The sequence below is a fragment of the Cuculus canorus genome, chromosome 16 (assembly GCF_017976375.1).
Source record: "Cuculus canorus isolate bCucCan1 chromosome 16, bCucCan1.pri, whole genome shotgun sequence".
NCBI lineage: Eukaryota > Metazoa > Chordata > Aves > Cuculiformes > Cuculidae > Cuculus > Cuculus canorus.
This window is the reverse complement of record NC_071416.1, coordinates 7,788,859-7,802,281: the sequence shown is the minus strand read 5'-3', so window position 1 is coordinate 7,802,281 and position 13,423 is coordinate 7,788,859. Positions and strand designations below refer to the sequence as shown.

Below are 13,423 nucleotides of genomic sequence, written 5' to 3'. Positions count from 1 at the left end.
TTGCGATTCTTGGGCTGCCTGGGTTTTGTCCATATGCCTGTGTTGACAACTGAGCCACTCGGAATCGATTTGGCAGCCGGCGTCAGAACAGTTGTCAAATGTTTTACTGAAATTCGAGCATGTTGCATCTACCACTCTTCCTTCTGCTTCTTGGAGTTTACAATTAAATACAGCCAGTTTTGCCCATATTTCACCTCCTACAAACCCCCGCTTCATATCCCTGAGCTGCTTTGTCACTGACGCGGGTCTTGGCGCCGCATTGTCCCCTCAGCGCCAGAGCAGCAGGCAGGTTCGCTGTCATTGTCACAATTGCTGTTCTTCCCGTTTTAGCAGGCAGCTGCTGTGCCTGTCTCACCGCTATGGAACAAAGCGCTGCCCTCCCGTGCCGTGTAGTGCCAATTGATGATCCAGCAGAGCAGCTGTGTCTCGAGGAGCCTGTGGCCACCCAGCCCCATCCTGCCCCGCTCTGCTCCTGGCTGCTACCTTTGTACTGTGGGCACAGGATCCGGCCGGTCACCCCAGAGGGTTGAGGGGATAGCCCAGGTGGCTGCCTGTGTCCACTGCTTTCCAAAGCCACCGCAGGTGACAAAGTCTCAGTGCTGTCCTGTGCAGCCCACGGGAGCCGGGGCAGTCCTGGGCAGTCCTTGCACCCCTCTCACGTGCCTGACACCACCGCGCTCCTGTTCCTGGCAGGTAGGGAGAGTCTGGCGAAACAAAAGTCAGTCAAAGCCAGAGGCAAAAGCTGAGATGGGATGAAGGAATGAGCTTACAGCAAAGCAAGTAATGAAACGCAAGAGCTTCATGGTGTTTGGAGCTCTTGCACCCCTTTCCTATGGCCCCAGGGCTGCCTGGAGCTGCCAGGCTCTTCACGTCACTCTCCAGCAGATGGGACATTCTGGGCTGTTTTCCCTCAGTATTGAACACCAAGGTGATTTTGGAGGCCTCTGCCAGAGGGCTCTTCAAACCCTTCCTGCATTTCCCACCTCAGTGGCTCCCCAGCAGATAGCAGCATGGTTTCCTCTCTGCCCACGGCTGTGCTGTGCGGCAAGGTCTCTGCACAGAGGTCTGTGAGGTGCTGGGTCCCATCCCAACGTTGGCATGACTGTATCCAGCAGGGAGGCTGCCTGACTGCCACCAGCAGAGGCTGAGCTGGAGATTCCTGCCGCAACATCCCTGGAGGGTTCACAGCTTGTGAAGGGGCCAGGGAAGGTGTGGAGGGGGATGTCCCAGCCCACTACAAGGACATGACTGTGCCACCCACCTGCGCACCTGTAGCTGGTGATGGCCGGGGGGATCCGTCATGGGTGGTTGCAGCTGGGATTGGTGGTGCTGAGCAATGAAACTGCCGTGCTGGTTTCAGTGCCTGCAGGGTGGAGTTGATCCTGACACTGGCTGCATCATCCTCACCCAGACAAGAGGCTGTGAGGGCAAACAAGGGTAAAGGATATGCAAGGAGCTGGTGTCGAGGGGGTGGGGAGCTCCCCGGGTGAGGTAAGGGGCAGGCATGGACAGGCAGGGGTGAGCAGGGACAGGCAGGGAGATGGGCAGGGGCATCCAGGGAGCTTCAGGCAGTGGGGCCGGTGTATGAGGATGGGAGCGCTGTGGGGCTGTGGCATGCAGTGTGGTTTGCCAAGATGTGTCCTGGGCCCAGCTGGAGGACACAATCCCAGCCCACGTGTGACCCTGTGTCGGGGCAGCAGATTGGGAAGCATGTGCAGGAATGTTGTTTCTGTCTGGAGCCCTTGAGTGGGAGCAATGGGGCTTCCAAGCCTCTGACGCAGAGCTGCTTCCTCTGCCTTTGGCCTTGGTCCCCCACCAAGCATCCCTGTCCCCGGGACATGGTGCCGTGTGGCAGCCTGATGCTGGCTGGGGCAGTTGGCACGTGGGTGGCAGCTCCACTCCCTGGGCTTGGGCGCTGCAGAGCCCAAGGGATGGGATCGGGGCTGGGCTTGGGGCGCTGAGGTTTGGGGCATGGGGCTGCCAGCTGTGGCTGCACAGCTTGGCTGGGGGCACACGCTGGTGCGGTGGCTGTGGCATTGGCAGTGTGTGTGGTGGCTGACAGATCTGAGCAGCTCCCTGCCCTTGCACGGGCCGTGCTTCCCCACAGCAGCCAGCACTGTGTTCTCCCGACCCAGCACCGTCTCACCCACACAAGACGGTGACTCTCGGCTGCCCTGCTTCCTCTCTGCCACGCTCTGCTCTGCTTCTGCCTGGCCCTGAGCACCAGGAGGGCGTCAGTGCCATCTGCATGCCTGGGCCTGCCCTTCACTGCTGTCCCCCCTGTGCCCTCCTCAGACCTTTGGGCTCCCAGGTGTGAGGCAGTGACACTGGCACCTGGGTGCCTGCTTGTCCCCGCTCCTTGGCTCTCCCGCTGCCTTTGCCTCCTGATGCACCCTGTGGCTGCAGCTGTCGCCCCTCTCTCATGCTGGCTGGTGCTGCGCTCCCTCCCCAGCTTGCCCCCATGCTGCTTGCCTGCACAGGGGGAGCAGATGTGGGGTGTGTCCAGGCCCAGCTCTGGGGGTCCCCGGCTCTGTTCAGTCCCCTCAACCCAAGCCCTCCCAGCTGGAGACCTGCAGCCTGGCCGAGGCATTTGGCCCCAGTTGGGGGCTGCCATGGAGGGCTTCCCTGTGCCCACCTGTGTGAACAGGGGCGTGGGATGGGGCTGCGGTGGCTGTTCTTCCCCTTTTGGTGGTGGCGGTCTTGGTGACAGGCAGCCTCGTGGCTCAGCAGCCGGCTGGGATGGAGGATGTCCGCGTGGGTTTTTCCATACCATTCGTCCTTACAGCGGCTCTGGGTGCAGAGGGTGCCCTGAGCAGATGCAGGCTGGGCACAGCACCCAGGCGCTCCTGAGGTCCCTGGCAGCCAAACCCCTTCTCCTGCTGCACTGCTCATCCTCACCACACCCTCCTCTCCCACCAGGATGCCCCGGCATCCCTCTGCATGTGCTGTGTGAGGGACCCAGTCCTTGCCTCTGCGCTCCGGCTTGGTCCCTCCATGGGATGGAGGCTGCCTGCGAGGTTCTCTCTGCAATAGAATCATAGAATCCCTAGGTTGGAAAAGGCCTTTGAGATCACCAAGTCCAACCATTCCTGTCCACTACTAAATCATATCCCCAAGCACTCCATCTACCCGCCCTTTAAACACCTCCAAGGATGGTGACTCAACTACCTCCCTGGGCAGTCATTCCAGTGCTCGAGAACCGTTTTGGTGAAGAAATTTTTCCTACTGTCCAATCTGAACCTGCCCTGGTGCAACTTGAGGTCATTCCTTCTCCCTATCACCCATCACTTGGGAGAAGAGACCAGCACCCACCACTCCTCCTCCATTCAGACACTTGTAGATGGCGCTGGCAGTGCTAAGCCTGTCCCCACGGAACTCCTCTGCCAGACGCCGGGGTTTCCCTGCTGCCCCAGCCCTGCGCCTGCTCCCAGTGGAGCTTCCAGACAGTCATCAGAAAATCCCCCACGCCAGTGCCAGGAGGAAGCTGGAGCAGGGCCATGAGTCAATGGGAGAGGCTGGGCTGGTGGCAGAGCTGTGGCTGGCAGCGCCCAGTTGGGACCACGGCCGCCCGGCTCAGGGCTATGCGGGACTGTTATCCATGGACCCACCGGTGCCTTCCAGAGCCGGGCAAGCCCTGGCTCACCAGGATGGGCTATGCAGCATGCAGGGCCCCTGGCTCTTGGCTCCTGCTGCCATCCCTCTCCCTGGCACCCCATCCCAGCCAGCGCTGCTCTGCTCTGCTCAGCCGTGGCTCTGCCCTCAGCTGTGCTTCGGGCTCTGCGGTGTGTGCGGTTCCGTGGCAGCGTGCCCAGACTGTGGGATCTGTGGCTCCTGCATCTGGTGGAAACGAGGGTTGGAAATCGCATGGGAAAGGCCCAGGGATTTGCCACAGCACTGGAGAGGCCAGAGCAAGATCTGCCCTCCCTGGCTGCACCCCAGAACCAGAGTCAGATGCTCCTTTTCCTGGGGTTTTCCAGGAGTGTATCCTCCCAGGGTTGCTGTTGCATCCAGCTCCGGCACCAGCTTGACGTGCTGTGGACTGAGGCCCTGGCAGGCTGGGGAGGGGAGGATGCTCTCAAGGGCCATCAGGTTTAGCAGGGACCTTGGGGTGCCTGGGCAGAGCCCCCTCCCAGCCCCAGCTGCTGGCCAGGCAGGGAGCACGGGGTGTCACTGCCTCCCGCCTCGCAAAGAGCCGAGCACAGGGGCAAGGACCATCAGGCTGGGCCCTTCAGGGACCGGTGACATGGGGGAGGCCTGGCCATGGGGTCCCTGGCCTGCGTCCTGCCGGAGGGGGCTGTGTGCGGGCACCGTGGGCTGGATGTGTTTGTCGCATCGAGGGACAGGATGGCAGCTGCTTGTGGAGCAACTTCCTCTGCCTGGGAACAGGGGCTGCTCTTGCAGGGCTGCGGTGGGGAATGAGGCAACCCCACGATTTCTCAGCGCCGCTTCCTCCCACGGGGTCTCACTGCTGATGAGCTCCCCGCATCCATCCGGCCATGGCCCTGGCGCTGCATCCTGCCAGCACCGGGCACCCATCACTCAGCAGCTGCCCTGCATGTGCTGGGCTGGGAGCAGGGCTGCGGGACCCTGGCTGAGTGGGCAGGGATCCAGGGCAGAGCCCATGCATGGGTGAGCCCCCCGAGTCAATCCATCTGCCCACATGGATGATGCTCTCCCAGGGCTGAGCCCACACTCAGGCACTGGGGCTCCTCTGCAAGGGCACAGGGGAGCGCAGCCCCTTCCTCTCGCTGCCCCCAGCCTTGCTGTCACCAACCTCACTGAGCCACAGCCCAGGGTGACGCTGAGCCGAGGGCACAGCCTGGGTTTAGTGAGAGACGGGGACTGGGACCTGTCTTGGGGCCTGTGTCTCGGGCAGCATCGCTGGGCTGCACTGGCCTGCCCGCCTCCCCCGGCTGACGCTGCGCCTTTCCCTCCGCTCTGCCATCTGCTTCCCCCTCACTCCCTGTTTCTGTTTGCTTTCCTCTTCACCGCTCCCATTCCCACAAGCATCGGCACTTTGGGAGAAGCAGGAAAACACCATCCCATGGTGAGGTTTGTGTTGTGCCAGGTGGGAACCTGAGTCAGCAGTGCCCTGCAGAGCAGCTGGCGGTGAGCATGGGGCACCCCTGTGTCCCACAGCACCGGACGGAGCGTCCCAGAGCAGTCACGGCTGCTCCATCACTGCAGGTGTTTGAGGCCAGGTTGGATGGGGCTTGGAGATCTCTGATCCAGTGGGAGGTGTTGCTGCCCATAGCAGGGGATGGAATGGGATGGGCTTTGAGTTCCCTTCTCACCCAAACCATTCCATGACTCTATGATCCTCAGGTACAGAGCTGATCCTGGGCAGACGCTGGCCCCAGTCCCATAGGGGATCTGCCAGACGGCTGCTGGCGAGTGGGCTTCAAGCAGACGTGGGACAATGAACCACAGGCACCTCCTGACGTCCAGTGGGGCAACATAGCCGCAGAGGGGACATGGGGACAGGCACTGTGTCCCAGTGAGGGTCTGCGCTCCGATGTCCAACTCCCGGGCAGACAGGCTGCCAGTGCCTGGGCTCCAGGCAAGGATTTTGCCCACACAGCCCCGATGCTCGCTCAGGCTCCCATGGACCTGGCTCTGGCACTGCCAGCCACCAGGTAGCCCAGCTTAGTATGGTCAGTGTGGCAACGCGGCTGCACGGTCAGACCTCTGTGACTCTTTTCTGTCCCTGCTGCCACCACAGCTTTGGGCAGGATGATGCCACTCTCCACTAGCTGCAGGGCAGCTGGGCTGTGCTGTGCCCAGAGCGGCTGCTCTCCCCCACACCCACCCAGGTGCCTCGTGTGGCCGTGGGACCCGGTGTGTTTAGTAAACAAGGTGATGAAACAGTTAAGGCAGGGAACGGAGGAGCCTGAGTGTGCGTTTCGTCACCGTGGGAAGGGAGCGTGAGTCGGCACTGAGGGGTCTGAGGGTGACTCACTGCCCTCCTGCACCATAAATAAGAGGGGAGCCCGCGGCTCCCAGAGCAGCACAGCCCAGCCACAGCCCTGCCATGGCACTCATCCTCCTGGCTCCGCTTGCTGTTGGGCTGCTGGCCATCTCCTGCTGTGCCGTCCCGCTCCAAAGCAAGCCGCAGGTGGTGGTCAACTTCCCAGGGGAGCTGGTCAGCAACCTGTCAGACCGGGAGCTGGCGGAGGTGAGGGGAGCCCCAGGAGTTGCCTGGGATGGGGTTGGGCATAGGAGGTCTGCAGTGCCCAGCGCTGCCCGAAGCCCCCTCCCACCTCGCTCAGCCCCCCCCGGCTGCCTTTCCTCTCTAGAGCTACCTGCTACGGTTTGGCTACACCACGGAGGCGGAGGCGCGGATGGGCAGCAAGCACGTGTCCCTGGCCAAGGCGCTGCGCAAAATGCAGAGGCAGCTGGGCCTGGAGGAGACGGGGCAGCTGGATGCCAGCACGCTGGAGGCCATGCGAGCACCCCGCTGCGGCGTCCCTGACGTGGGAACCTTCCTGACATTCGAGGGGGATCTGAAGTGGGACCACATGGATCTGACGTACCGGTGAGTCCCTGCCCCAGGAGATGGACCACATGGAAATGGTCCCTGGTGGATGGAGATGGGTACGAGGGCCCAGGTGGAGCAGCAGCTTCAGCTCCAGTCCAGCCCGCCGGCTGTGCCTTCGAGCTGCTGGCACAGCTGGGTCTTGGTGCAGCCAGTGCCAAGCCGGTACAGCGGCAGCATCTGCTCCTTGGCATTCAGGAGAGCATCTGCTCCCTGGCCTGAGGGTGGTGGCCGTCTGCTCTGCCTGGCCGTGCCAGCTCTGCTGTCCCCTCCCGGGGTGGGAGGACGTCCCTGGTCACTTCTCCAGCACGAGCCAGGACCTGGCAGCACTGACCCCCGCCTTCCCTGGCAGGGTGATGAACTACTCCCCCGACCTAGACCGTGCTGTGATCGATGATGCCTTCAAGCGAGCATTCAAAGTGTGGAGTGACGTGACCCCCCTCACCTTCACCCAGATATACAGCGGCGAGGCAGACATCATGATCATGTTCGGAAGCCAAGGTGACATCCCGTGGGGAGGCTGGGAGCTGGCTCAGCTGTGAGGAAATGGCTGGTGACATGCCCTGCCCACGGGACTGTCACCCCTCATTGTGCCCAGGGTCACTCTGCCACTGCCCCTTTCACAGGGGCACACAGAGGGTGGCAGGGCTGTGCTTGGGGTCTGTGGTGCCACGGGCACGGGGGCTCCTCTGGCGGGGCTGGCTCTGAGGGTGTTTGCCTCCACAGAGCACGGGGACGGATATCCTTTCGATGGCAAGGATGGGCTCTTGGCCCATGCCTTTCCCCCGGGACGGGGAGTCCAGGGTGATGCCCACTTTGATGATGACGAGTTCTGGACGCTGGGAAATGGTTTAGGTAAGGGCAGGGCCTGGCGGGTTAGGGGGCTGATGGTGCCCACCTCAGCCCTAACGCTGAGCCTCTTCTCCTGAGCAGTGGTGAAGACCCGCCACGGTAACGCCAATGGGGCTGACTGCCACTTCCCCTTCATCTTCGAGGGCCGCTCCTACTCCCACTGCACCACGGAGGGGCGGTCGGATGGGCTGCCCTGGTGTGCCACCACCGCCAGCTACGACCGAGACAAGAAATACGGCTTCTGCCCCAGCGAACGTAAGTAGCGGTGGCCACAGCCCCTGCCCAACCTCACAGGTGCGAGGGTCTGTCCTCACTCCTCCTCACCTCACAGTCCTTTACACCAATGGCGGCAACAGCGATGGGTCCCCCTGCGTCTTCCCCTTTGTCTTCGACGGCACCTCCTACAACACCTGCACCACGGATGGGCGCTCCGATGGCTACCGCTGGTGTGCCACCACCGCCAACTTCGACCAGGACAAGAAATATGGCTTCTGCCCCAACAGAGGTGTGAGCCGGGAGGGGGCATGCAGGGTGGCTGGTCCCAAGCTGTGGTGCACAGGGTGGGCACCTGAGGGGCCAAGGGGCGGCCATGGCCCTGGAGCCAGAGCCAGCCCCACTGATGCTGCGCTGCAGACACGGCGGTGATCGGTGGCAACTCCCAGGGGGATCCGTGCGTCTTCCCCTTCACCTTCCTGGGCCAGTCCTACAGCGCCTGCACCAGCCAGGGCCGCCAGGACGGCAAGCTCTGGTGTGCCACCACCAGCAACTACGACACCGACAAGAAGTGGGGCTTCTGCCCAGACAGAGGTACCAGCCCCCCTGCCCATGCCCTCCGGCCCCAACACTGCACTGGAATGCTCCCCACCATGCTCATAGTCCCCAGACGGCGTGTTCCATGCCACTGAATGTTGAGGCCAGTGCTTTTCCCCAGGTTACAGCATCTTCCTGGTGGCTGCCCACGAGTTCGGGCACTCGCTGGGGCTGGACCACTCCAGCGTGCGTGAGGCCCTCATGTACCCCATGTACAGCTATGTTCAGGACTTCCACCTGGACCCCGATGATATCCAGGGCATCCAATACCTCTACGGTGAGCAACCATGCCACGGCCGGGCATGTGGGGGTCCTGTGGTGCTGGGCTGGCCCCCAGCCTCATGCCCTCCCCTGTATTCACACAGGTCGTGGCTCTGGCCCAGAGCCCACCGCCCCTGTGCCCGTGACCACCAAGGAGCCCCAGCCCCTGCCGACAGAAGCTGGCAGCACCTCTACCACCGAGGAGGAGGAGGAGTACGAGACTCCGGAGCCCACAGCTGTGCCCATCCCTGTGGACCCCAGCCAGGATGCCTGCAAGGAAAAGGACTTTGATGCCATCACGGAGATCAATGGGGAGCTGCATTTCTTCAAGGATGGGTGAGCAGCAGCGCCCAGTGTCGGGGCAACAAGGGGGACATGGGGGGACACGGGGCTGTGCCAGACCAAGGTTACCGAGACGGTTGAACTTCCCCACCAGGAAATACTGGACACGCTCATCCTTCTGGAATTCGGACATCCAGGGGGCCTTTTCCATCGCAGACACCTGGCCGGGGCTCCCGGCGGTCATCGATGCCGCTTTCCAGGATGTACTCACCAAGAGGATCTTCTTCTTTGCCGGTGAGCGCTGCGCCCGGTGCTGCCGGCACCCCGGGGATCCCGGTGCCGCCGAGCCGCCCCGCTGACGCCCGCACCCTCCCCGCTCAGGTCGGCAGTTCTGGGTGTTCTCGGGCACGAGCTCGCTGGGCCCTCGCGGCGTGGAGAAGCTGGGCATCAGGAAGAACGCCGGGCGCATCTCGGGGGCTCTGCAGCGCGGCCGCGGCAAGGTGCTGCTCTTCAGCGGGGAGAGCTACTGGAGGTAAGCGGGACCGGCAGCTGCCGCAGCTCGGGCCGGCTCGGGGCTCCGCAGCCCTCAGCGCGGCTCTGCTCGCCCCGCAGGCTCGACGTGAAGGTCCAGAGGGTGGACAAAGGCTACCCCCGCGCCACCGACGACGTCTTCACCGGCGTCCCCCTCGACGCACGCAACGTCTTCCTCTACCAAGGTGAGCGTGGCAGCAGCGGGCGGGGGCTGTGCTGTCCCCCCGGGCTCCCCGACCCTCCCGCGGGCTCTGCGGGAACGGCTCCGGGCAGGGCACGGCGTCTGTCCCCGGGGCGGGGGTGGCCGCCGGGATGGGTCCTCGTCCCTGCTGACCCTCCCGTTCCTTCCCTCCCTCCTCGCCAGACAATTACCACTTCTGCCGGGGCAGCTTCTACTGGAGGATGACGCCGCACTACCAGGTGGACCGGGTGGGCTACGTCAAGTACGACATCCTGCAGTGTCCCCAGCACTGAGCGCCACCCGGCCGCCCCGCTGCGCCCTGCCCATCGCCGCCCGCACCCGGGCTCTCGTCCCGCAGCCTGGTCCCCGCGGCCGTGGGGCGGCGGGCGGGGGTCCCGGGGTCGCCCCCGGCAGCCCCGACTGGGCAGCAGGACTCTCACCGCGACGGGCACCGAGCCGCCTCTGCCCGCGCTGCCTCCGTCGCGCAGAAGCGTTTGCCTGGTGCAAACCACAACACGGATTTGGAGCGATTTTGTCTTTTCCCGAGCTGGCCGTGCCGCTCCGGGCCGGGCTTCGAGCGGAGCTGGTGCCCGGGCACCCGGCGGGGCAGGGGCGCGGGCGCTGCCAGCTCTGCCAGCCCGTTTGCAATAAAAACGATCCTTGGGACACGGCGTTCGAGGGCTGCGTCAGCTCAGCGACCCCCGGGTGCCGCGCCGGGCCGTGGGGCTCCAGTGCCGGTGGGGAGGGGGCGTGGGGCGGCGGCCAAGCCCCCTTCTGCAGGGGTCTGGGATCTCTAAGGGACACGGGGTCCCACCATGGAGGATGTCCCTCGGTCCCAACATCCTCTGCCTCCAGCCCCACGCTCCCTTCCAGAGCCTCTCCTGCCCCCGCTTCCCCAGCCCCGCCGGCTCTGGCTCCCTTGGACCGCGCCAGCCCCCAGCCCTCCCCCGCGTCCCCGACTCGCGCCGGGGTGAGGGGCGGGGTCCGTCACAGGCTGGGGCACGGCGTGTGGTAGCGCCCCTGCTGCAGCCCGGCCCCCCCCCTCCCGTCGCTGCAGCCCGGACCCCCAGCGGCGGGGCCGCGCCCGAGGCGGCCTGGCGCCGTGGCAGAGCGGGGCGGCTTCAGCCCCGGGGCTATAATTATCTGTAATTAGCTCTATACTTAGCTGTAATTAGCTGTAATTAGCGGCTGCGCGGTCCCCAGCACCCCAGTGCGGCGGGGTCCGCTCCCAGCACTTTGCTGTCCGTCCAGAGCGGAGCAGTGCAGAAACAAGCCGGGCCGGGCCGAATCGGGCCGGGCCGTGCCGAAGCGAGCCTACCCGAACCGACAGGAGCCCAGCTGAGCCTACCCGAGCCGGACCAAACCGTGCCGAAGTGAGATTAGCCCAGCCGAGCTGAATCCCGCTTTCACAGTCAGAGCCGAGCCCACCCGAGCCAATCCGAGACCAACAGTGCCGAACCGAGCTGATTTGAGCCCACCCGAGCCGATCTGAGTCCAGCTGTGCCGACCTGAGCCCCGCCGGTCCGTGCCGTGCCGTGCCGAGCCGCGGGCGGGCGCTAGGACCCCGCGCGGCCCGGGCTGAGCCGCGGCCGGAGCCGGCGCCACTTGCGGCGCGGGGCCATGAGCGGCCGCTTCACCGTCACCGCGCTGCCCCGGCAGCCCCACCGCCCGCCCCACCGCGGCGCGGACACCGACACCGGCACCGGCACCCTGCCACACCCGCACGGCACCGGTGAGACCCGCGGCGGCGGCTCCGGGCGGCGGCGGTCGTGGGACGGGGTTCCCAGGGCAGGGGTCGGTGGGGCAGCGCTCCCAGGGCAGGGTCCGTGGGGGGCTCCGCTCTCTGGGGCAGGGTCCATGGGGCAGAGTATGTGGGGGGCTCCACTCCCTGGGGCAGGGTCCGTGGGGCAGGGTTCCCAGGGCAGGATTCGTGGGGCTCCTTGAGGCAGGGTTCGGTGGCGCAGGGATCGTCGGGGAGAGTCCAGCAGGGAGGCTCCGTGGGGAGGGTCAGTGGGGCAGGGGTCGTGGGGGGCTCCTTGAGGCAGGATCTGGCGGGGCAGGGTTCCCAGGGCAGTGTCCGTGGGGCAGTGTCCGGCAGGGCAGGGTCCATGGAGCAGTGTCCGTGGGGCAATGTCCGTGGAGAGGCTCCACGCTACAGGGTCCATGGGGCAGGGTAGCGCCATCGGAGCACCCTGGGGGAGGGTGTGGAGTCACCCCGGGCTGGCCGGGCTCCTCGGAGGCGGTGGGGACCCCGGAGCGGGGCTGGCGAGGGGCTGCGGGACTCGGGGGACGGGGGTAGTTAGAGCAGAGAATGGGGCTCAGCTGCCTGGATAAGACCCCTCGTCCAGGGGGGCTCCAATACCCTGTCCCCATCCCCGTGGTCTGCAGGAGTAAAGCCCCGTTCCTGCGGGATGGGCAGTGGGATGAGGCTGAGACCATGGCTGGGATTTGGGGGGGATGGCTGTGAGGCATGAGGCTGTGGGGCACGAGGCTGCCCGCTGCCCCTCGGGAGCCATGGAGAAGGATGGGCCTTGGGGAACGGGGCTGTGGAGCACGAGGCTGCCCACTGGCCCTGGGAGCCGTGCAGGATGGTGGGCTGCGGTGGCCCTCCGTGGTAGTGGCCACCAGGCTGTGGTTGGTGCTGGGACCGTCTGGCTGTCGCCATGCGGTGCCCGGGGGACGTGGTGGCAGGGCTGCACTGTCACCGGAGCCATATCGATCCCAGAAATCCAGCCGACAGCAGCACCGTGCTGCGCGGAGCTGTGACCTTGCACCCTCGCGAAGGGCGCTGGTGGGAGGCAGTGATCGGCTGATGGGCACTGTGACACCCAAGCCGTCTGTGTCCCCATTGGTGGGCTCCATATCCCCAACAGTGGGCTCTGTGCCCCCTGCCCACATCCTGGCCATGGTGGCAGCACAGACCTTGCTCTGGTGGCGAGTGGGTGCAGGGCCCCTTGTCACCCCGTGACAAGTGGGGGTGGCTGGCCTGGCCCATGGGTTGTGCAGGCCAGAGCCGTGGACGGAGCCTGCGTCCCCCGGGAATGGCTCACTGTTTGGGGTGCTCGCGGGCAGCTGAGGGTCTGGGCAAGGAGCAGGCCTGGCGGGGGAACTGGGTGGCAGGGGCCATGGTGGGGGCCACCATCCTTCCCGGCTGCGCTGTGACCTTGTGCCCTCGCAGAGGACAGCCAGCGCCTGGCCCTGCTGCCAGCGCCCAGCACCCACTGCACCCTGGGCCGGACACAGCCTGGCAGCGTCTGTGGCGAAGGGTCTGCGCAGATGGAGAGACCCCGTCTCGCCCCGATCTGCTCCCCACGTCGTTCCAGTGCAACAGGGAGCCCTGTCCTGCCCCGATCCGCACCCCGCATCATTCCAGTGTAACGTGGAGCCCCATCCTGCCCCGATCCACACCCCGCGTCATTCCGTAGCACGGGGGCTGCGGATGCGGCTCCGGGGGTCTGGATAGGAGGGGGCGCCGTGGGGCTGAGCCCCGTGGGTCTGTGGCACCGGGTCCTCGGCGGTGCTGGTGCCGGACGGCCCTTCGCGTGTCGCATGCGGGGCGCGGATACCTCGTGCGGGAGCGGCCGGGGCTGCGGCCGGGCGAGCTCTTCGGGGCGGGGCGGCGCGGGGACCCCGGCACGGAGCTCTGCCCGGGGCCGCCCTCCCGCTGCCCCTCCCGGCCGGCTCCGCTCGGGACGGGCAGCGCCTTCCCGGCGCGGGGCCGGGCGCGGGGGCGGGTGGGACTCGCAGCCGCCAGGGGGCGCTGCGGGACGGGACGGGTGTGACCGGCCCCGCCCGCCCCGCCCGGTCTCGCCGCGCCCCCCCCCCCCCCGCCGCGCGGTGCCGCCGCCCTGGCTCGGAGCCTCGGAGCGGAGCCCTCCCTGCCGTGTCCTGAGGCATCCGGGCTCGGCGGCAGTCGCCATGGTAACCAACTGGTTAAGGAGCCTCTCTCATTACCATGGAAACCGAGCCCC

At 65.7% G+C, this 13,423-nt stretch overlaps 2 protein-coding genes across 2 annotated transcripts in view; both read left to right on the top strand.

The window, feature by feature from the left end:
* The first annotated feature begins 5,888 nt into the window (after positions 1 to 5,888).
* MMP9 (matrix metallopeptidase 9) lies at positions 5,889 to 10,095 on the top strand. The gene is made up of 13 exons (XM_054081421.1): positions 5,889 to 6,175; positions 6,297 to 6,535; positions 6,888 to 7,036; positions 7,262 to 7,390; positions 7,469 to 7,642; positions 7,719 to 7,892; positions 8,021 to 8,194; positions 8,319 to 8,474; positions 8,563 to 8,794; positions 8,895 to 9,034; positions 9,122 to 9,272; positions 9,353 to 9,456; positions 9,636 to 10,095. Exons 1-13 carry the CDS (start codon positions 6,032 to 6,034, stop codon positions 9,743 to 9,745), a joined length of 2,076 nt encoding a protein of 691 aa, XP_053937396.1. The 5' UTR covers positions 5,889 to 6,031; the 3' UTR covers positions 9,746 to 10,095.
* A 408-nt stretch (positions 10,096 to 10,503) lies between these two features.
* SLC12A5 (solute carrier family 12 member 5) overlaps positions 10,504 to 13,423 on the top strand; it is a 28,391-nt gene continuing 25,471 nt past the window's right edge. The window contains exon 1 of the mRNA XM_054081420.1: positions 10,504 to 11,184. Coding sequence (XP_053937395.1) covers positions 11,073 to 11,184 — 112 coding nt within the window. The 5' untranslated portion in view covers positions 10,504 to 11,072. The remainder of the gene's footprint in view (positions 11,185 to 13,423) is intronic.

Bases quoted from the DNA above. Each gene is read 5' to 3' on its own strand.
- MMP9 (XM_054081421.1), top strand. From the start codon at position 6,032: ATGGCACTCATCCTCCTGGCTCCGCTTGCTGTTGGGCTGCTGGCCATC. The intron at 7,037-7,261 runs GTGACATCCCGT...TTGCCTCCACAG, and splicing joins GATCATGTTCGGAAGCCAAG to AGCACGGGGACGGATATCCT. The intron at 7,893-8,020 runs GTGTGAGCCGGG...GCTGCGCTGCAG, and splicing joins TGGCTTCTGCCCCAACAGAG to ACACGGCGGTGATCGGTGGC.